The sequence below is a fragment of the Engystomops pustulosus genome, chromosome 1 (genome assembly GCF_040894005.1).
Source record: "Engystomops pustulosus chromosome 1, aEngPut4.maternal, whole genome shotgun sequence".
In the NCBI taxonomy this organism is placed as follows: Eukaryota; Metazoa; Chordata; class Amphibia; order Anura; family Leptodactylidae; genus Engystomops; species Engystomops pustulosus.
The window spans coordinates 206817094-206841488 of record NC_092411.1 but is presented as its reverse complement, the minus strand read 5'-3'; the positions used below and the strand labels follow the sequence as shown (position 1 = coordinate 206841488).

Genomic DNA, 24395 nt, shown 5'->3' with positions numbered 1-24395 from the left:
TAGGTCATACATACATGGAGGAAAGGTATATATTATAAGCGACAGGTTACATCACAAAGAAGCCGTTATTTTGAGTATAATAATGAAATAATCTATATTCTGGCTGATATCTATCCTGGCTGATATGCGGGTGATCAGAACTCTTTGGTCCTTGTGCATCCTTCAAACAAAAGTAATAAGGTTATTTCTGCATTTCTCCCACATAGCAGCGCTTCTTGTTAGTCAGACCCAATTATTTACTTCTTGCGCTGGATTAATTATATGGGTTATACCAGTGGTGGCTAACCTATGGCACTGGTGTCAGAGGCAGCACTCTCTGTGGGCACCCAGGCCATCACCCAAGCATGAAGTTCACCAGACAGGACTCAAAGAATCTTCCTACAGAATCTTCCTACAATGATAGGTGAATTTGCCCTCCTCCACTCAACTGCGTTGGTGTCTTTAGGTGGCTGATCGATTCAAAGTTGTCAAAGAACAAGGAGAAATAAAGTATTGCTTAAACTGCTGTGCTGGCACTTTGCAATAAATAAGTGGCTTTTGGTTGAAGTTTGGGCACTCAGGCTCTAAAAGGTTCGCCATCACTGGGTTATACCATAAGAAAAGTCCACTTAGGTGGAGCTGCTGCTCTATGCTAATGGTTGAAGTTTTGGCTAATTTCACTGTATAATTCGATTAAAGAGGGGTTGTGTTGTGTTCTGTGAAGAGATCTAACCACCCAGTGCACCAGAGTGCACCAAGTCCAGCTACAATCCTTGAACATAAATACATTTTTCACAGTTCTGTTGCTACAAACAACACACACAAAGTTATGGTTACTCGGCTTTTCGGGGCTACTACCAAACTCTGCCTACAGATTGCTGACAGATTCCCTTTAATATTAGAGCATTTTGTCATTTTGTTTAGATGCATGGCACAAACTACTCTTGGCAGTCTTTTCCCACTGTTTCTTGTTTCAAAAGAACAACAATTCTGTCAGACTGAAGGGGCATCTAATGTGTACCGTTCTCTAAAAGTCAGTCTCCAGATTTTCAATTGGATTCAGGAATGTTGTTGCTGGACCATTCCCCAATTTTGATCTTGTTCTGATAAAGCTGTAATAGCTGTTTTTTTTCCATTATGATTTGGGTGTGTTGTGTTGAAAGGTTTCATTAATCTATAACACATTTTCCGACATGCTTTTGGGAGACATAATGTGTGCTTAGGCAAAACATAGATGGGCTTAGGTGTATGTCTCTGTACACTTGTTTGTGGATCAGACCTGGGAAGATTTTCAATGTGGTGGTCCAGAGAAATGGGCCTTAGATTTTGAGATACGGACAGAAGACAAAACGATGGATGCAAAACCCTTGTATAATATGTTTAGATGGAGATCAATATAGTGATAGATAGCTGATTGGACTGTCTGCAAGCGTAATGCACTTTGAGACAATATTGCATCCAGTATCTTTCAGACTTAATCTATTCTTACTCCAGGACTTGTAGAAGTAGAGCATTCTACCCCTAAAGAAGTGGCCTATTAGTATACAGACTGCACTGGGTTACTGGGGTGAATTTTCCTTATTTTTTGTTACTGCTTTATCATTTTTATATCCCCTGTAGTATTTTTCACCATGATTGTAATGTGAATTGTTACCTAGGACAGTCTCACACTTAGGTGTTGTGGGAGCTAATTGGAGGGGCCACCTTACCCCTACCTACAATTGTTTGCTTTTTTGTACTTTTAAGTGGTTTTATCAAGGGTTTGGTTTGTTTATAATTTATATATTTTGGATAATTAATAAAGAAGAGTTGTTTACAACAAGTCAACTTTTCACATGTCTTTTTTTTATATGCCAAAAATCTGGCACAGCTGGTATGTAGACTTTTCATATTCTCTGTAGCTAACTGACAAGTGAACATGGAAACCAAAAGCAGACAAATAGGTAAGAACTTACTAACATATTTGGGTGCTGTCACAGTTTTAACAGTTGCATCAATCCTTTGGAATCACTTGGATTTTTGCATGGATTGCCAATATCGTCTGATTTCAGTCACATTTCTAGACAAGCACCATGTAAATAATCTAGTAACAGACGAAAACTTGTACAGGTTATGTATTTTATTGAGAAAATTAAGGAAATTGTATTTGCAGAGATTGTGTTTGTCTGACTTAAGTGATAATAAATCCAGGGAATTCCAAAAGTTTATGTACTTTCTCTTTCAAATGTATATTGGAATACTTGTTATTCCTGACTTACGTGGTGTTGTCTGAGTGGCTGGACAACTTCTCTAATGCAGAGCTCCAGGTCAGTAAGATAATCCTTTTCTGTTTGTATCAGCTCAGCAATAATTTTAGCTCTTTTGTCCATCTTCTTCTTCTGGAGATCCTCTGGGTCTTGCATTGGTGAAGCTGGAGCTGATGCTGCAATGCAAGGTGCCATCTTTTCTGTATACAGTATAGAAAATAATATCAGTAAATGTCTATAAATAGAGGCAATTACACCAGGAATTAGGTAACAATAGGCAACAATCCTGTATCTGGGCTCCTGAAATGTGCAATGTTCAGGGCTCAGGGTTAGAATGGCTCACCAAAGTACATCAAGATGTTAAACTAACACACTTAGAACTAGTGAACCTCTCACCAAATGATCACTAATAAATGGACATTGTTTTCACGTCAAACTCTTTGGTAACATTCCTTTAATTTCTCATCCATGCAATTGAAGAAAGTTGCAGTCAGCCTTTAAGCTGCCAGTAATGGCTGCTTATATGGTACAATAGATAACACATCCTTTAAACAAGTTTTTCAGGTTTTGCAACTTTCTTATTATACAAACATATTAAGCCTAGGTCAATCACAAAGGCTGGCTCTCAGTCAAATAGATTTCAGCTGCACTGCTACTATTTATTGAAGGGGTTTGCTCATGAGTATAACATTTCCCTATGCATAGGTTTGATGAATAATTATTGAAGAATGGGGGACCAAATAGTGGGACCCACATAAATTATTGGCACAGGAGTCCATTGTATCCCTTAGCTACTATAGTCCCTCAGCAAGCTTCAAGGGGTTGAACTACTTCTTGAAATGTAAAGTGAGGCCCCTGGTTCAGAAGTATATTTCACATTATGAACCAGACATACAGATACCTTCCAGGATTCTTATGATTATGTTAATAACTACAATCTTAATGTCCTTGCTCATGGCCAGGGATCATGTGACCCTCTTTTGCAGCCATTTTATTGACAGAAATGTCAGCTGATGGGGTAAAAGACATTTCTTAACCAGGGTGCTGTACTATACATTTCAAGAAACTGGTGAACAACCTTAAAAAGATGTATATTGGTGAATTAGCTAATATCCTGCCTCCAATGCATTATATCAAACCTGAACTCTTCAAGTAAGCCGAATTCAAACACCCCTATCAGTGCCCAATGCTGCTCATTCCCCTGACACTCTTCACTTCCTAGTTGTGGTTCATACTTACAATCTGATTGGCTACAGTGTTTATTTGGACCAGGAAATGAAGAGCAGCAGGCAGCATTAAGAATGAAGAATCAGTTAATCCCAGGCAGGAGTAGGGATTTTATAACTTTAATATGAAGGATCGCTTTTCAATATATTTGTTTAATTGAAAATTCTTTTTAGTGCATTTTCATGAAAAACCTTATTCAATTTTTTGCCAGAACTGCATGTCCATGAGAACATGTATACCTCTGCTTAATGTAGAAATATCATAATACTCTTAGTCACCATACTACATAATGTATTCATATTAGCCATTGAAAGAGGTTATTAAGTACATAAATTATACACCCGAGTACAATAAAGTTCTATCCTGGGTTTGTAATAATGATTTAACCTTATCTTTAATTTAAAAAAAACATAGTCATAAAGAAATAATGTCATTGCATCAGTCAGTTACTGTAGTGTAAAGTAAAGCATGAAATTTATTTTCAGCGTTGGAAAGTGTTTACTACAGAAACCGTGAAAGGTGTAATGGTGAAAACTATGTCCTGGGGTGATATGAGCTCATGTTTTCCTACATAGCATATTAGATTTAAACCCTCCCTTTATTTTTTTTAGTCAGCTAACTTCCTATTTGCACAAAAAGATTACATGTCTTATGTAAATTTCTTGACTAAACAAGCTCATGGAGTACAAGGCTTTATCTTCATCGATCCCATGAGGAATTAATGGAATAGGGGTGTTCCAACCTGTTCACATGGGAGAACAGGACCATGGCTCTATAACTGTCTGAATCCAGTGGTCAGACTCTGAGGATCAAACCTTTAGATAGGAGAGAAGCTTATATGATGCAATAAGCTTTCTCAAAGCAGGTCATAATAAATTAAATGTATCTATTATGTGAACTACTGGATTTGTCACTTATCTGGGGAAGACATGGCAGTATGGTGCATAAAGGAGAAAAGGGAGGCCGGCAAGAGTAGTGTGAGGACATCTACTTGGCTAGTAAACTTCATCATGGTAACAGTATTAAATAATATCAGTATCCAACAATTGAATATACAGGCGGTCCCCTACTTAAGGACTCCCGACTTACAGACAACCCATAGTTACAGACAGACCCCTCTGACCTTTGGTGAAGCTTTCTGGATGCTTTACTATAGTCCCAGGCTGCAATAATCAGCTGTAAGATGTCTGTAATGAAGCTTTATTGATAATCCTTGGTCCCATTACAGCAAAAAATGTTTAAACTACATTTGTCACTGGGGCCAAAAATGTTTTTGTCTGGATCTACAATTATAAAATATACAGATTCGACTTACATACAAATTCTACTTAAGAACAAATCTCCCAGGGACTGCCTGTATACAATGTAACATGTTTGTGACAATTGAATGCATCAGAATGGAACTTCTGTAATTTTTGTCTCCCTATTCCAATTAATACAGTTGATATTCAGATATCTTAAACTTGTGGAGGGATTTGACAATATCCTTCCCTACCTCAATTCTATAAAGGAAGGCTTGAGAAAGGCTCAGTTTTTGATTGCCTCTTGTTGCCCTTTCCTTTATATTCATGCATATATCTATTTATTGATCTCTTCTGTTTCTCTAGAAGCGACGGCATGACTCATACTAATAACATACATTAACCATCTTATTAGTAATGAGGATATGTCATACAAGTTGAAACAAATATTTAGTGATTATGTAATTTCCTCTTCAAGATTTGTGCATAAAAGTTAATATAATGCTCCTTCATAAATTCATGTGAATCACAATTCTAAGAATAATTTATCTAATAGATGTGTTCTTTCATTATTAAACATGACAATAGGTACTGATGAGTAATACACTTACTGGTTGCATCTTCAGACAACTTTCAGTAAATTGTCTGTTTTCTCCGTCGCCTTTGTCCTATGATTTTTGGCCAAATTTAATGAGGATAAAAATATTGATGACTTATCCTAAAGATAGTTCACCAATACTAGAGCAATCAGAGTTCAACATTGGTGCTTACGGTAAGCCCTGTTTTTGCTTACTAGGCATGTGATGTCACATGCATTGGTTCAAGCCAATGGGTACAAATGTATCATTAAAAAATACTTCAATATTATTCACATTCATCCATTGTTTAGGAAAGCGCTAAACTGTATAGACAAATGAGCTAGCAATTGTAACAGCACATCATTGAATTTTGTAGTCACTTTACCTTAGTGGTAAGTAATTATGCCTTGAGGAAGTTAAATGTTGTTGACTCTTTTGAATTTAAAGGGGTTCTCCGAGACCTATGAAAAACAGATATATGTCCGGGATAGGGCTGCGCTCAGACTAGCTTCCGGGGCCAGATGAGGTGGCTGGTCACGCCCATCTGTCCCCATATGTTAGTGCATGATACAGTGCTGCAAATGGTGTTCGGTCGGCGTGGCCGACCACCTTGGCTGGCCGGAAGCTGGTCTGAGCGCAGTAGGACGGCAGCGCGGGCCACCGGGAGGGACCGCAGGGGTAAGTACAACTTTATTTTTTTAGGCAGCCCCTCCCCGGCCACATATCTGTTTTTCATAGGTCTCAGACAACCCCTTTCATTTTGTTAATATTATTACTTCTTACATACAGATCCAAACAACATAGTCCCCAGTGGAGATTTCCTATTATGTTGTTGCTGTAGAGTCTGTTGTCATGTTGTTGCTATCCTGTTGCTTCAAACGTATAGTTGATCACACACCACTCTGCTCCTGGCACTGATCACTTTCTCAGTTTTTCCTCACCCTTCTCTCAGTGTTAGAGATAGCTGCAGGAATGGGTAGATGTCTTGCATGGTATATAATATTGTCAAAGGAGAAGCGCCCAAGACATAAAGGGGTTTTCTGAACTAAAAATATTTATGATTTATCCTAAGAATATGTAATATCAGATTAGTGGGTTCCATCACCCAGCACCCCTGCTCATCAACTGTTCGCAGCACCTGATAGACTGTTTAGTGGCTGGACAGTCACGTCAGCTTATCTCCTATCCAAAAGAATGGGAACCCATACGTAGTCACCGTGTCTAATCACTAGACTGTCAAGTGAGTTGTTTGTTCTGTCTTTATTCAGTAGCTGCAGAGAATGGTTGATCTTTGAGGATTCTGGGTTTTACCTGCTTCATCTGATATTGATGGCTTATGGAAAAGGTTATTAATATGTTTAGCTTGGAAAACCCCTAAACTGCCTCACAGTTTAGATGAGGAAGAAATGAAGAAACTGAAGGCTGTATATGGATACAGAGAGCACCCAGTACAGGTTGTGCATAGGAAGGTAGAAAACTGCATATTCTTAAATATTACTGTTTATCAGGAAAAGAAATAAACAGTGTGGTCTGTGTTAGGAGAACTCAATACCCAAAGCTTTAGCCATTCAGGGGAGCAAGTAAATATTGCAGCATCCTGAATACACAAACCCTACATGCAGCATGTATTACTGGGAGGGACTATTTGAGAAAAGTCTAAAACTAGGAACAGGAGGCAAGCTGAATCTGTGCTTTAAAGGGAATCTGATGTTTTAAAGGGACCAGATTTTAGCAAATTAAACTACCAGTGCAGTACGTTCTGCATAGACAGATGCATAGATATAGAGGTGTGTGATGTGTACATATGCACGTGTAATGATTTTCACATTCCTATTTGGTACCAATTAAATAAAACATGAAAGAGACATTAAAGAGACCAGATATTACTCCACTCAACTACTAGTCCCCTCATTTACGGTATGAAATATAATTAATTTAGTTTTATTAAGTGTAATATCACTTTTTTACTCTAAAATCATGTGAAAATGAGCAAAATGAGAGTAATTTATTGCCTGAGATGAATCAAACTTAGGTTCTTTGGTTCTATAGAACTTAGCAAAATGCTCTCATATTATATGATAATCTCATCTTTTAGATAGCATCAGGAATTTTTATTAGCTGAGAATTGGTCTTTATCAGCAGCTCACATTTCCAACTATGTCTTTAACTGCCTGTATCTCTGGTTTTGTAGATCACAGAAACACAAGCCTGGTGTGAAAAGATGGTTCTGGAAAAGCATGTTTATAGGTACTATAGAACTGAAGTTAGGGGTGTCTGAAGTGACACACTCCATGCAGCGTCCAAACTTTACTCATCTCAGGCAAAATATGACTCTTCTCTGTTAATTTTCACATGACTATGAGTGGGGAAAAATATGGAGACAGAGTCCCTTTAATGTTTTATTTCAAAATAGGAATGTGTAAATCAACACACAAAGTACACAAAACCACAACACATCAACAAACCTTCCTATCTATGCATCTATATATGCAGAACATACTGATGTCATGCCTTGTGTGTGCAATCTGTTATCTGCTATTTGATCAGACAAATACATCAAAAGCCTAAACAAATGTAGTAACATGAGATTAGCTCCACCAAAAGACATGTAGATTACACTGAGGTAAACAGCTTCTGCCCTGCTAGGATGTGTTATTGTCTATGTCATCCATCTGTTTGTCCTGTAATACAAACAAGCAGAGCTTCTACTAGTGGATTATGGCATCTTCCTTGCCCGGCCAGTTTGGGCATATTGGGATATATAACAAGAGTAGATGTTTCCCACCAACTCTGTTTACTGTGTGCTGCTAAGAGGACTCATGTAGCATGATGCAAATATCCTCCCTTGGTACACACACCACAAACAGGAACCACCATATCATTTCTCAGCGTAATAGGAAATGACATCTGTACCTCATAGGTACATAAAAAGTAAGAATAATATTTGCTGTATCCTCATTGTAGTTCAGTGAAATTGACTGCACAGAGCTTACCAAATCAGTCCCTGTCCCCATGGGGCTCACAATCTAATCAACCTACCAGTATGTTTTGGAGTGTGGGAGGAAACTGAAGGACCATGAGACCACGCAAACACGGAGAGAACATACAAATTCTTTGCAGATGTTGACCCTGGGACTTGAACCCAGGTCGTCAGCGCTGCAAGGCTTTAATGCTAACCACTAAGCCACCATGCTGAGTATGGTTTATTGTGGTTGCTTTTGATGACAGGTTACCTTTGATAGTCTTTCAAAGGATTTTCTGGGCCCATACTGTTAATGATCTTTTCATTTGATAGTAGGTGATCAGTGAGGATATGACCAGCTTACTGAAGACGTGCCATAGTGTCACCAAAATAAAATGGTCATGTGGTCGGAGAGCTTACACCATGTACAGGCAGTGTGGATGCACATGGGGGACCATCCCCTGTTGAGCGAGTCCTCAACAGACAAGGGAGCCAGAGAGGTGCCACATATGTAGCCATATAAATTAATGGAAGAAACTGAAATACCAGGTAATAAAATGTGAGTGAATTATTTAGTAAGGTATGCAATAATATATAAGCAAAAATGTGTGACAAAAACAACAATTGTAATTATTAATTATACGGGAACCATAAACTTACTATAGAACACACAATCCAAACATACATGTTCAAGAGTCAATGAAGTCTAAAGCAATACATATGCAATACTAGAAGTGATTCTTTATGTTTCATGCATGTATATAAAGAATCTATCACCCGTTACAAAGATTGATTCACCATTCAGATGTATTCCATCCATTTAGAATCCCTCAAAAATGATGGTAAAGATTCATCGGCTTCAAGTGAAAATCTATATATTGACATATTGGGGGTCATTTACTAAGGGCCCGATTCGCGTTTTCCCGACGTGGTACCCGAATATTTCCAATTTGCGCAGATTTTCCCTGTATTGCCCCTGGATTTTGGCACACCCCATCGGATTGTGGCGCATCGGCGCTGGCATGCACGCGACGGAAATGGGGGGGGGGCGTGGCCAAACGAAAACCCGCCGCATTTTTAAAAAAAAATTGGTCGCACGGGCCATACTCACATGCACCATGATGAAGACGATGAACTCCGGGGCACCTCGGCGGACTTCGTCGCAGCAGCGCCACCTGGTGGACATCGGGCGCAGGACCTTCATGAACCGCCGGAAGACCCGAACGCTTGCCAGAGAAGTCGCCGCTGGAACGCGAATGGACCGGGTAAGTAAATGTGCCCCATTTTCTCAGTCAAGCATCCATTTTCCGGTTTTGTCTTGGGTTATAACGATTGGTGTAACTGTTCCTATTAATCGATACAGAACTCTCATTCATCGGGGACAAAGAGGATACAGCGGGAGACCTATGTAGATGGTGTTAGGGATATTTTATGCAGGGCCCCAACAGCCCTCTTGACTTTTGTAAGGTGAGTCCTAATTAACCCTTTGAAGGAGGATGAGATAGCTGCCGGCAGCGAGCTGACAGAGTAAATGCAAGACACAGTCGGTCTTCCGATGCACTCAAATCAAACTGTTTATTTCAAACAGATACAGCTATATTTTAGCACATAGAAATCAGCATTTGGGGTGTTGATAAGGCACTTAGATTCTATTGGCCATTATGTTTTTTTACCAGCACATTCTGGGAAAAATGACTAGGCCTTGTTTACAGCCATGCTTATCTACACAATGGCTCCTAGAAGCTTCTTCATAACCAAAATAAATAACAAGAATACAGAGGCCCGAAGGACGGTAAGAAATGCCAAGGATATTGTGAAAAGCCAAACAACAGTTTAAATGAGAAAAATAGCTGAATTAAACCTTTAACTCTATAGCTTCTAAAAGGGAAGCATACCCCCCCAAGGTGGCCGCTGCATCTAAGATGGCAGACAGTAGTCAAGATGGCGTCCGAAACCAGTGCGTCCTCCTTAACAATTGTCATCCATCCTATGTTTCTGCCACTTAGAAATTAAGTTTTTTTTGTTGAAAATCATTCACATCTCGTGAAAATTTCTTTGTTTAGACATTTTGTATCTCTTTTTCTCAATCGTTAAAATCTTTGTTCAGTTGACTCTCAAAATTTTGGAGTTGTTTAGCATAAGATACCTCTTTCAATTTGTATTGGGCTTGTTCAATCTCAATATCCATCTCTGAAAGTGTTATCAATAGTTACCAATAGTTCTATCATTTTTAGTGAACAGCGAGATCAATAGACCCCCTCCTTGAAGGCATCATTCACTTGTATTTGCCAGGAGTTTTCTCTGGCCTTATAATCCATCTTACACGTGAATGGAAGACTTAGGCTATATTCGCACTGCCATTACCCGCCGTACCATAGCACGGCGGGCAGACGGCAGCGCCCGGGAGAGGAGGAGGAGGTGAGCGCTGCTCACCCCCGCCCCTTTCCATAGGGACATATGGCGCACGGCGCCGTAACTTTGGGAAAAGATAGGACAAGTCCTATCTATTTCCCGGGTACGGAGCGGTATGGTGCCACATGTGTGCCCATTGCCGTTTATGGGGGACATATATCGGCCGTATATACGTCGGCCGTATATACGTCCCCCTTGCGGCAGTGTGAATATAGCCTTAGACTACAAATTAATGTGCCGAAACTTGGTTGTGAAAAACTTTTTTTTTTCCGGTCAACATGCTTCAGCCTAGCATCCATTTTTCATGGATCCTCATAATCTATAATAGATAAGTGATCCGTGAAAAACAGACATGCTCTACTTTTAACTGATCGGTTCCATGGTCCATTAAAGTACGTCCCTGGGTCCCAGTTCCATTGCATTAAGGAAAGACATGTGCATATACCCTTAGGGAGGTTGTATAGGATTGGACAAAAAAAACTGATCCCCATAAACAGTGACCTGCCTGTTCACAGGTGTTTTATGGTTTAGAAGTTATGTCCCATTCCTTTTAATTTAAATGCAGTATAAGGAACAATCCATCAACAGATATAGTAGAAATCAGCAATTTAATAAAACAGCTATGATTCTGCACTATAGCCTGCTTCTAGAGTTATTCAGTTGATCACTAATGGTAAGTGCTGTTTTCATAAAAGAGTATACATTCTCAATAATAGTGTAGGGCCAAGTGACTGCTTCGGTTACACCCATCACACACTGTTGAGAAATCGTCAAGGGACTTCCTTCTTTTTGACTATATGATACTATATGCCAGTAAAATCTCTGCATAACTTGATAAAAAAAAGGAAGGAACCTTATCTATCTAGATTTATATTCACAACCTCTTTAGAATAATCACATATTCTCTTGGAATCTTGTCTGTTTTGATTGACCAAGGTTGGCATACAGCCCCACTATATGGTGTGTCTGACACAGAGAAGAATTAGTCAGAACCAATCCAGAGGTGGAGAGTCACAGGGATGTAAAGGTTTGAAAAAACCGGGTTGGTATAAGACGCGCTGCCCCAATAGAGTTGTGTAAACCAGCCACACAGCCTTCAACACCGGGAACACCGTCCTGTGTTTACCCTGAACCCCGGCGCTCCTGTGTTTACCCTAAACACCGGGAACACCGTCCTGTGTTTACCCTGAACCCCGGCGCTCAAGCATTTGTCACGGACCTGAGGAAGGGGGTAGACCACCCCCGAAACGCGTAGTCCTTTTTATCCTTTGAATAAATAATATCTTGAACTACATTATCATGTCGGATACAACTCTATTGGGGCAGCGCGTCTTATACCAACCCGTTTTTTTCAAACCTTTACATCCCTGTGACTCCCTATCCGGCACTACTACTGTACCGGACCCCGGGAAGATGCAGCACACCTTAGCCACAGCTACCGGAGAACAAAAAGTATCTACTCTAGACGCATAAGACACAAGGTGTCTTCAGGTGAGCAGATACTCTCTAATACTTCATCTTACTTACAAGTGACCTATTGCACTAGGGGCGCCGCCCGTGTCTCGTTCTATTTTTCAGAGGTGGAGAGGACTGGCACATCAATCATAATGAAAGTATACCTAAAAGATTATACTCTCAGCTTAGGTTTGGTGGTATGGTTGGGGTGCAGCAGCACCAACTGTATTTAAAAACAAAGTCACCTTGCAATAATTCTGTCCAGAGAAAAGATGGAGACAACGTAGATGAATCCTTACTGCCCTGGTGCAAGTAGTTGCTGTAGGATGCTATTAGATGGATTGTTTGTCAGCATAGTTTTTACTAATGCTTTATACAATGGGGCTTATTTACTAGGGGTCCGCGGACATACTTTCGTCGATTTTTTTCCGACGGTTTCGGGATTTGTGTTGCACGCGCTGGCTGCGCTGGCTGCGCTGGCTTTCATGCGACAGAAATCGTGGGGTGATCCGTCAAACTATGCGACTGATTCGGACTGAGTTCAGGATTTAAGATTCAAATTGTGTCGCAAGACAAAGCACTTACATGCACCGGGAAGAAGAAGGTGAACTCTGTCAGACCTCAGCGGGGAAGCAACACATGCAGGATATCGGGCGCACGATCTTAGTGAATCGCGGCAGAGTGCAATTCTGGTGGTACAATGCACTTTCGGGGAACTCCGCTGACGGGTAGGAAAATGTGCCCCAATATCTGCCTATGGCCTAAATTAAGTCAAAAGCAAAAGAACACAGTTTCACACCAAGACAACATGCAAATAGCTTTAATCCAGAAGTGGCTTAAATTTTTATTTATACAGGCAGTCCCCGGGTTACATACAAGATCAGTTCTTTAGGTTTGTTCTTCAGTTGAATTTGTATGTAACTCAGAACTGGTATATTTTATAATTCTAACTTCAGACAATCAGACAAAATTTTTTTCTGCCCCAGTGACAAATGGATTTGCAAAATTTTGCACTAATGGGACCAAGGATTATCAATAAAGCTTCATTACAGACACCTTACAGCTGATCATTGCAGTCTGGGACTAAAGTAAAGCATCCAGAGAGCTTACCAGAGGTCACAATGGGCAGAAAGATCTGTCTGTAATTAGTGGTCATCTGTAAGTACGGTGTCCTTAAAGGGAACCTGTCACCAGGAGAACCCTTTTTAGCACCCCCCACCCCATCTCCATAGAGTATTGCACATACACTGCTAAAAATTTTTGTATGAAAAATCAGTTTTACAGAACAAAAGATAACTTATGTATTACCTTAGAATGACATGTGCTGTGTGATTAGTCAAGGCGCCCCCTGGGAGGGGCTGTAGAGGAGTAGTTTCTCCCCACCCTCGGGAAATTGCTTCTTTTCAAAAGAATAATCCAGCCCTTCTCCGTTATTTTTATGCCCCATGGCTCGCCTTCCCCTGCAGTTGTCACCTATCCATGTCCCGGAACTCTCACTGACCGCGTCAGGCATTCTTGCGCTTGTGTGGTTAGCATCTCTCGTACCGTGCGCATGGACATGCGTAGATGAAGTGGTACCAACCGCAAGGTCCCAGCATTCATCTGCACATGCACCACACTATGCTGCACAATGCGATTGACGGCCGGGATTAGTCTTTTGAATATCACACGGAGGAGCGGTTTCCAGAGGGGGGGGGGAGAGGGGGTTCTGCTCCTCTTCAGCCCTGCCTATGGGACGACTTGACTAGTCACACAGCACATGCCATTCTAAGGTAATACATAAGTTATCTTTTGTTCTATAAAATTGATTTTTCATACAAAAAATGTTTACCAGTGTATGTGCAATGCTCTATGGCAGTGGTGGCGAACCTATGGCACGGGTGCCAGAGGTGGCACTCAGAGCCCTTTCTGTGGGCACTCAGGTCATTGTCCCAATTTCACCAAACAAGACCAAATCCACCAAATCTTCCTGCAGTCCCAAGCAACTTAAGAGATGCTGCTCTCAGCGCTATTTTAAAGCGACATTTCATTGGCTGTTTGAAACTGCTGGAAAAGTGAAAAGGTCAGTGGACAGAACTGCATTGTCTTTGGACAATCCTGCTGGATCCACCATTCTTCCTGGAGAGAATTTGCGCACCTTCTTTCAACTCTATTGGTGGCCTTAGGAGAGCCAATACAATTGAATGTTGTCGAAGAACAGGTAGCAATAAGTCACTGCTTGAAATGCCATGTTGGCACTTCATGGTAAACAGGTGGATTTTGGTTGTAGTTTGGGCACTCGGTCTCTAAAAGGTTCGCCATCACTGCTCTATGGGGACAGGGGTTGAGGGGTGGTAAAAAAGGGTCTCCTGGTGACAGGTTCCCTTTGAGTAGGGGAATGCCTGTACGGGGTAATGGTCTATTGGAGAGTTACAAAGGTTTGTAAATGCAAAAAATAAATTGTTGTGGTAACATTACTTTAGAACAACTTGCGGTCATAGTCATAGCTTTATGGGGCAGGTGTATAATTTTTCGATTGGGGTTGTGTTTTTCTTCTTTTTTTGCTGCATTTTTTAGTGGGTCAGAGAGCTTGGTGCACGTCATTTGGCTCTAGAGGCTGCATCATCAATTGGCTCCAGATGTAATATGGCCCTGTGTACAATGTATCAATAGTCTTTTTGCAAAAATCTGCTATTTAAGGTGCAAAAACACTCCAGCCAGCTGAAGGTGATGCAACCTGCTCCGAACATCATGTAATATATCCACACACTAAAAAAAAAATGTTTTTGAGAAATACTGTAGCATTTCAAAATAAAACACATGATAAAAGTATTAGGATTTGGAAAAAAATACTATCTTATCATTATGATTGCACGCATAATGCATGTTATTAGTCAGTGCACAAGGCAACTCAGAAGGGAAAATCAATGCTATTTTTAATGCAAAGATGCAAGTCACAAAATTATGAGTAATATTAACAGTTAAAAATTTCATATTAAATACGACCTTGTATACTAGCTATTACTTTTTCAGCAGTCATAAAGCTCTTTTTTTCTGTACTTCACTTTATCGTTCAACTAGATGCATTTTATCACCGTGTTAGCACCGATCGCAGGTGTTACCGGTGGGTGGTTGCTGCACTATGCCCATGAACCCTCTCCGAATATCCACAGCTGATGTGCGACGTAACTATACGTCACATGTCATTAAGGAGATAAGACCATAAACCATTAAGATCAAGACTTACATTGCTATGTAAGTGTTCTACTCTAGAATATTATAGAATAATAATCAATGCCTATTTAATTACCTCTTAAGGCCTGCAGTCCAACAACCATAACATTTTTACTTCTTGGTTATTAGGGCCATTGTAGCTTGTTTTTTGCAGGGCAAACTGTATATCATAATGAAATCATTTAGTATTTTGGTGTATACGTAATTTTACTATGGGGTCCTAGTGACCCTTTCCCTATATTCTTTGGATCTCTCTTATACTGTATCTATCTCTAATATCTATCTTCTATCATATAGCTAGCCATATATATAAACGAATTATATTTATGTATCTATAAATTTATATAATCTTTCACATTTATTTTCTATTATCAATCTATTATCATCTGTTTATCTCATATAAAATTCTTCTACAGTCCTTACAAATCTTACAAATTTCCTTACTATACTACTGTATGTAACTACAATGTGTTATTATTGTTCAGTGGTAAAGGAGCCTCTTACTGACTGGGACTGTTTTATTTTCGGGCCCCACTCTTAGTTTTGCGCCCCACTTTGTCTAAAACCGGCCCTATCCCTAATTTTTTTTTACTGTTTTATTATGCAAAAAAAAAGAGGAGTGTAAGTGGCACCCGGTTTACACCAGAGCCTGCCGTGTAGCGGATTGGTACCACCAGGTCGATCCACAGGCGCGACTTTGTCCACGGTGGCAGCCAATGCGTATTGCAAAGTCGTGAGGCAGAGGCGTGGTCGGGGACAGGCAGCACAGGAGCGAAGTCAGGAACGGAATCGAGGTCACAACGGGAAATCAGGATAATTGCAAAAGGCAAGGAATACAGCTTTATCTGAGGCATAGAGCACAAAGATCCGGCAGGGGACACAGGAAGGAGCTGGAATTTATTAGGGCAGGAGGCCAGCCAGTGGCAATTATCGGCAAGCTGGCCCTTTAAATCTTACAGAGGAGAGAGGTATGTGATTGTCCAGACAGGCTCTGAGGGCACAGGAATATGGGCCCGAAGGGGCACCCGTGAAATCAGGGAATTTTATAGCAGTGGAAGTATAGAGGAAAACGGTATTCCTCTTTGCCTGGCTGCCCTTTGGTCCATTTTACCTATATTTCTCATACATTTTACTCTTGCTTTACTTTTGCATTACTTTATTGTATCATAATTGACTTGAATCTTCAGGTGCAATAACACAGATCATATGTATCAGCAGGGAGGAATGTAGAGTTTGTTTTTGAAACCACCTGGAAACCAAATCCCTAATTCCCAAGCTAATTTGTTCTAAGCTCAGCTAAATCAATTAATTCCCAAGCACTTTGGACACACAAAAAACTAGTGAGATGCATCATTATACAGAACACATATTACATAAAATCTTGTAAATAAAAAAAATTAATGGACACTTAAAATCATAAAAAAGGATTAAGGAAATGGGGCAAGAGGCGGTTAGAATAAATGGGAAATTTTCCGAAAACCTACTTTTGTGTAAAAGTATGATCCTTTTCATTGTTGTTTACTGCATTATTCAAAATCATGGAGTATCTTTTACAAAGAGACATTTGCTCCTTAAAATAAATAAATTGTGCATATAATGTGCCAGTTTTTATTCCCCCTCATGACTCATAAGCATAAACTGGACTTGGACAGCTGATATAACCTTTGTCCTAACCAAATCTGTTATCTCTATATGTCATAAAGGGTCTTAACTGCAGTTCTACATCTTTTTAAGAGGGCCATATACCAGCAAGTTATTGTCTGTCGGCCATAAATATGTTGTGTTCAGTATAGTGCATCCTGTTCTTTTACCTCTTTTACCTCTTATCAATAATATAACATTGTGCTGTGCATCAGAAACTCTCAAGACCCCATTCTACATTAGATACCTATCTCTCCTGACTCCCTTTTAAACATGCACTCATGGAATTGGCTCGGCTGAAAACGCCTGTGTTTCAGAACAGATGAATCAAGCAATTTAATTTACCTTGCCTGATCCTTAACAGTCCTAAAACCTGATTTTCATCACATGTGTCTGGATTACCCCATTAAACAATTTATAACGTATCCACATGATAGGTAAACATAGGTATTACTACTGCTACCACAGTTAAAGAATGGTTATTCCAGTTGTTCCAAGATGTATACAGTGGGGACACAAAACACCTAATCTTGTGATTGATATTGTTAAAGTGAGTGTCACGGGTGCTCCTGCGACCCGTGCACCTCTCTGTCCTCCTGCGCGGCCGTGGCAGCCTGACTCACCTGACCATGCTGCAACAATTGTCTCCCATGGTCCGGCACGCGAGTCCCTGCCTCCTAGGTTTCATGCTGATCGGCTTATCGCAATTGAAAGTGCCAGCATACCGCTGATTGGGACTGGTCCTCCCTATTTCTATAAATAGCCGGCCTCTTCCTGCAAACCACGCCGGATCTTTGTGCTCTATGCCTCTTAGAAAACTGTACACTACTGCCTGTGTGATTTCTGTTGTCACCTTCTGCTACGTCCCCGACTCTGATCCCATTCTGCCTGTCCTGACCTCCTCTCTGTCCATGTTTCTGCCTTACGATTCTGCACCTCGCCTTGGCCACCACCGTGATGCATAAGATCTCTCTCCAGAGAAGATATGTACCTTGTCTCCCTCTCCCTATTTAGAAAAACAGTCATCCTTGGTCCAATTAGAACAACTTCTGAAATTGGTGGGTATATCAGACTTTTTTCTAATGTGTATGGATTTTTTAAAGGTATTAGCCCATGATATGCAACAACGCATTTTATAAAATTATAATTTAACACCAAATTAGATCTGCTAATTCTTCTAGTCCTGTATAGAGTTATAATGATACTACGCAAGTGAAAGTTTGTTTTTTTTATTACTATACAGTGTAAGAAAATCACATTTACTTGTACCTTCAGTTCATTACAAGGTGAAAGATTTAGATAATGATTTTGCCCTGGGGTTTTAAAGCTCAATATACATGTAGGCAAAAATAGTGGATAAAGGCATCAATAACAGAAAATAGTAGGTGTTTAATGTTAAGAGAACAGGTTTGAAGCATGTTCTACAAGGATGTATTCAATTTTGGCCTTAAGGCCTTAAATCATAGCAAAGTGTATGTCTGTACAAAGGGACCTATTGAGGGATCTATGAAACATGCATAAAACTTTGTCAAACGTTTAGCCACCTTTTATTCATTGTTTATGCACAGGACAGTAATCCTTTCATGACAATACAAGATAGTATACATGACTTCATCAGATACATGTCATGTAGTCTAAAAATTCCCACATAGTTAATCATCCAACATATGATATAAAGTACTGTAACAACTGCAGTTATATTACTACCATAAGTACTGTAGAAATACAAAAGCAATTATACAAACAAACCCAATATTAAAATGTCAATTTTCCAGAGATCCATTTTTTGTTCTGTAGGAATCCCAGTACAGCTCATTTTCCTGCTGGTAAAGGAATTTCTAGGCTAACTAATAAAGATGGACTATCAATAGCATAAGTTGTCAATAAGAGATTGGTTGGGGCAGTCAGCTGACTGTACATTCCCTAAAATGCCCACTACACACTGGACAGAGCCAGAAACTCGTTGAGGGTAATTTATCTTAAGATTTTTTTTCTCTTATAATTGCAACTTTACGCATATTTGCTGCATACTGATACTATATTTGGAACTTTTCCACTCACCTAGCAAAGTTAGCCACACAAAAAATTTTCAGGGTAGCATCAGATGTTTAAAATCCAGATGTGGATGCATGGAAAAGTTTCAATTTTGGAGCAAATCGTGGTCAAAAAGACACAAATAAACTCCAGCCCTTTTCAGGTGTAAGAAAAACTTTAGAAGGATTTGCAGAGGATCAAACTCTAAGATAAATCCAAAACCCAGAAAAAAAAGCACAAATGTCCTGACTAAAGATAAATGACCCCCGATATGTACTGGGTTTCCCAAAAATAATACAATTGATTATGATAGCGGCGCAGGCAGGCAGTTGCACGTCTATGTGCCGTGCCTGCGCACACTGATCATGTTATCAGCAGCACTACCGCCATGTCTTACAGTGTGCGATGGGCGTGCATCTGCCTACACTACTGCAAGAGAGAAGAGAAAGCCGTGGGATCGCTTGGTGAGGTGAGTACGGAGTTTGTTTTTGTTTCATTAAGGGAGAGTCTGCTGACATTTCATTCAGGGGTTGTCTGCTGACATTTCATTAAGGGGGCTGCTTTGAGCATTTCATTATAGGGGCCTCTGCAGACATTTCATTAAGGGGCTACTCTGAGCATTTCTTTAATAAGAGCTGCTGGAAAGTATATCAATAAGGGAGGTTGCTGGACACTACATATAAGGTGTAAGGAGTCTGGTTCTATGAGTATAATTCTGTGTAGCATTTATGTGTATTCTCAAATGTAATGTGAAGGAGAGGGGTAGCAGTGAGAGTTTAGCTATATGGGAGCCTCCATCCAATGTTCGCACCAGGGCCCAGAAGAGTCTTGTTACGCCCATGCTTGTTACAACTCCTATATTTTCTGAACAGCTGCACCTAGAAATACAGTTCTGGTGTCATTATAGAGTCTCCTAAAATGTATACTTCTCTGTTAACGGAAAAATAAAAAAGTTATAGCTTTAGTAATGAGGGGAATAAAAAACTGAATTGAAAAAAAAAAAAAAAGGGGGCTGAGTCCTGAAAGGATTAAAGGTCACTACTCAAATTACAAGTTGTTTTATACATTGATAAGAGAAACCTGATCTATCAAAAACCTTATCTATGTAGAAGGGGGACGTTTTAGTTTTTCAACTGTTGAACTTGTTCAGTGAATCAGAATAACTCTCTTGTCACCATGCGTGAAGTCATCTCTTTAGATCTGTAACTAAGCAAAAAGGAGTCTTGACTTGAGCTATGCACCGAGCAGTGACACACAGTATGAGCTGGTGTCTTACTGAGCTGTAAGTTTATTGCATTTTGCTGCATGCAGCTCACAGCCTGGAGCAATGAATCTCAAACATAAGACTCATCACAACCAATACAAACTGTCACCTATAGAATAATCAGTCACTGTGACAGATGTAAATCTATTGTACAGATGTGTACATGACGACAAGAAGTCTGGTACTTCTCATCGATCTACTACACTAAGGCGAACATCGCCTGAGCAAAGTTATAATAAGATTGATATAGAAGAAATACTCACAAGTGTTGCCATGCCACATGATTGTCACTAAGTAGGGCAAGAATTGGGGACTGCAGATAAGTATGGGTTCAGAGGAGCTGGCACTACAACTATTAGACATTTCGGGGGGGGTTAATTTTTTAGGACTTCTGCGCCATGCCCAGAAACAATCATAATGTTAGATTATTTCTAGGACTTGCGATTATTTGTATCCACTTAAGTTTGGCAAATCGATTTAAATCGGTCTTGCTGACAATATGCCAAGGAATGTAAACAGCCATTTTTGATTACTTCTTGTATCCTGTTGTATTCAAGGGTATGGTTGACTCTGCTTTTAAAAGACATCTACCACCAGGATAAAGGATTGTAAACCAAGCACACTGGCATACTGGTGTGTGCCCCCACTGTCAGGTTCTGCTCTTCTATCAGCTCTTTATGCCCTGCTTTTTTTATTAAAAAAGGCTTTGAAAATTGTACAAGTGAGCCAGAGGGTAATTTGCATAATTCTTAAAGCCTTTAAAAAAAAAAAAAAAACATGGCATAAGAAACGAAAAGAAGAGCATAACCTGACAGAGGGGGCACACACTTGTATGTAAGTGTGCTTGGTTTACAATTGTTCATCCTGGTGGTATATTTCCTTTAAATGCAGAAGGGCTATAGAATCCATTCATTCACCAATACCTATAACAATGCTCAAAAACAAACATATATAACTCAACCCAGAATAAACCTAAGGATTTCAACACTAAATCATATAACCAAAAAAGAAATTCAAGGCAGAACACAAATATATTGTCAATAAAAGTAGATGTTTATTTGATAATAAATCTAAAACCACATAAAAAAGAGGAACAACACAAAGAAAATATGGGGCACATATAAGGTCACAATGTATACTAACAAAATAGTGGAAACTCACTCCTTCTACACTGAATTCAATAACCAGATCCCCTAGTACTTGAGGAACGTTCTCAGCAGAACATTTGTAAAAAAAAAAAAGTGGCGGGTGCAAGCTACCAGGGTCAGGAAAACAGGTCCTCGAAGATATGTTCAAAGAGGAAAGCAGCACTCCAACACAGGTAGATGTAAGGTGAAAAGGGGGTATCTTTATTCCATAGTGATAAGTTGCAACATTTTGGCTCGGTATGAGCCTTTCTCCTAATACTGTATACATCATTAGAAATGCTGCTACGTAAACTAAGTCAAACGGAGCTGAGCAAGAGGGCAGTAAAGTATAGAGTATATTTTGTGAGTATACATTGAGACCTTATGTGGGCCGTGTATTTTCTGTGTGTTATTCCTCTTTTTTATGTGGTTGTAGATTTGTTATCAAATGAGCATACACTTTTACTGACTTCCATTCATTTACCAGCGAAATTTATGCTATGAGAACCCTTTTTAATGTCCAGTAAAGTCTGTGGGAACATTGGCTGATTTGTCATAAGTAAACTTACAGTTGTTGCTACTCTGACTTCATAAAAATACAAAATTATGTAATTTTTTACTATTGCATCAACACAAGGACTTGCTGCTTTCCTCTGGATAAACACTGTAAGATTATAGGTTGGGTTTGAAACTTATCCTTCACAATATTTGCCATTTTACTACCAGCAAGTGGGGTATGTACATGGTTGCTAGTTGACTGCAATGGCCACTCTTTAACGCTACGTCACATAGTTGCTGCAGGGTGAATATGTGACGACAGCTTCCCCTGACAACAGCAAATGGACACAAGCAGGTCCAGCAGACAGATCTCTAAGGATAATTGGACAAATTCTTTAACCACATATTCATTTTCTCAGTTTCTTTAAAACTGTCTAATAAAACTGATCACAAAGTAAGTACCCAATATTTGCCTTTCATACCACAGAAATATAAAGCAAAACCTTAAATGCATAATAAGATAGTAGTGCTGCATGACTATATTGTATGTTTAGAACTGGAGATAGGGGATTATTACTAAATACTTCTCATCTATAGAATTTGCACAAGGCTTAAACATAACCGTATGAAGACTAAAGGTAATAGGACTAGTTTACTCAATATTAATTTAGCTGGTTATAAACTTGAATTATTTCAAACAAAATAAAGAGACTGTGAGAAAGTTGACACAATGGTCTACACTACACAAAAGTTTGGCTACCCCTGCTGTGCATACCAAGAGCAGACAGACACATTCATCCCCTCTGCAACCATGAGCATTGAAGATGATGCTTCGTAGCTAATACAGTAAATCTATATGGATTTTATCTATTTGCTTTCTAGTTCAAGAACATCAGAAATGTAACTCCATATTCTGTAGACATCTAAATACAGCATTCAGTAGCATATATACACTCCCATATAAGCATTTACAAATGAAGCAGAGCAGAGTTGTTATACATGATTTCTACATTAAGACAAGGTTTTTAGGATAATGCAGAAGGTGTACTTGTAATACTTTGCAAACCAATGATAACAACCATACACTTGTGCGGGAAGACAATCTTAGAGCTACATCAGCATCTATCCAAATACAAACAGCTGATCATTTCCCTAAATGTTATTCTGTACTTAGGCCTGTATGAAAATCCATTTGGATAAGAAGTATACATGCAATGCTATTACATTTGTTCAATATCAATATCATTAATTCCATGGTGCTGTACATTTACACATCTACATTTACATATGCTTCAACTTTTTGGGAGCACAAGGTGTGACTCTTACCTTTAAGCTTCTGGTTATACTCTGTTCTGTCAGATTGACTCCTGCGCAATGTTCCTGTGTTCCCATGGTCCTCATTCAAAGCATGTTCCACAATTGTATCTGTTTTTCTCCTCTCTAACATATACAGCCTGCTCTTGAGAAATGTCAAGTTTTTCCGCTTGAACCCCCCACCATCTTTCCCATTGGGGTCCTTGGTGTCCATGGTCAAACATGTAACGTAATTTCTGTTGCAACAGTTGTAATTTAGCAGCCCCCAGTGCAGCAATGGAATGAGTCAGCGCTGCCAGAGATCAGCTGTACCCGTGCTAGTAACCTGTCTGAAGCAGACACCTGTACAGCTCATAGCTCCACCCCTATGAAGTCATCTTACAGTCTACCTGAGGGCTTGTCACCTGAGAGCACTGCACTACTAGCAGGCAAAGCAGCCCTGCCTGCTTCCTACACTGGCAAAACTTAACCTCCTAAGGCAGAGGTGTGTGCTTTCTTCCCTTAACTCCTTCAAGGGTAATGAAGTCTGGGATGGTTACACATTGCTTGCCCCTTTAGCACCGAGGGGAGTCCAACCTCTGCATGCATTGCTTCCATTGTCCTTCCTTTATTGTGTCAGCCTTTCAGGACAAACACAGAAGCTGCTTTAGAAGGCATGTTAATATGGGAACACTTATTACACCACAGGAGAGGGATTCATGTATGTTATTTGGGTCTCCAAGGTGTTATGAGAGTTGTTCTTCAGCACTTTGTATGGTAATACAGGTGCCTACATCTTGCCAGGGTTCTGAGTGCGTTATCTTTATTAACTTACTCCAATTTCCTTAACTGATGAAAGGCATGCTAAGTAGTAGAGCTAACAAACCAAGCCCTGCCACAACCCCCACTCGTCATTCAGTGTCATGCTGAAGAAACTCCCATTGCTCATTCCCACTCACTTGGCATTGCCTCTAATGCCATGAGCCTCTGCTAACTTATTTTTTGTGAGATTTAAAAAAAAATAAGAAACATATTTATTAAAAGATTTTTTAAAGATACAGAATATTCAGAAATCCAAAACAGATACATGAACAAAAGTGAACCACATCCCCAAACACCAGACCCTCCTATACCCATTCCAGGTTCCAACTCAGTTAACAAATAAGAAGGAAAGAAGACATGTGAGGTTTTAGCTGCTCACACAATGAACTACACGCAGTCCCAG

At 39.7% G+C, this 24395-nt stretch overlaps 1 protein-coding gene across 1 annotated transcript in view; it reads right to left on the bottom strand.

Annotated features, from left to right (window-relative positions):
- The window catches only part of ARHGEF38 (Rho guanine nucleotide exchange factor 38), a 52174-nt gene extending 28527 nt beyond the window's left edge, over positions 1-23647 (bottom strand). The window contains exons 1-2 of the mRNA XM_072118959.1: positions 23204-23647; positions 2238-2425 (exon numbers count right to left, since the gene is read on the bottom strand). Of these exons, the coding sequence (XP_071975060.1) occupies positions 2238-2425; positions 23204-23405 (390 nt within the window). The 5' untranslated portion in view covers positions 23406-23647. The remainder of the gene's footprint in view (positions 1-2237; positions 2426-23203) is intronic.
- Between the last annotated feature and the right edge of the window lie 748 nt (positions 23648-24395).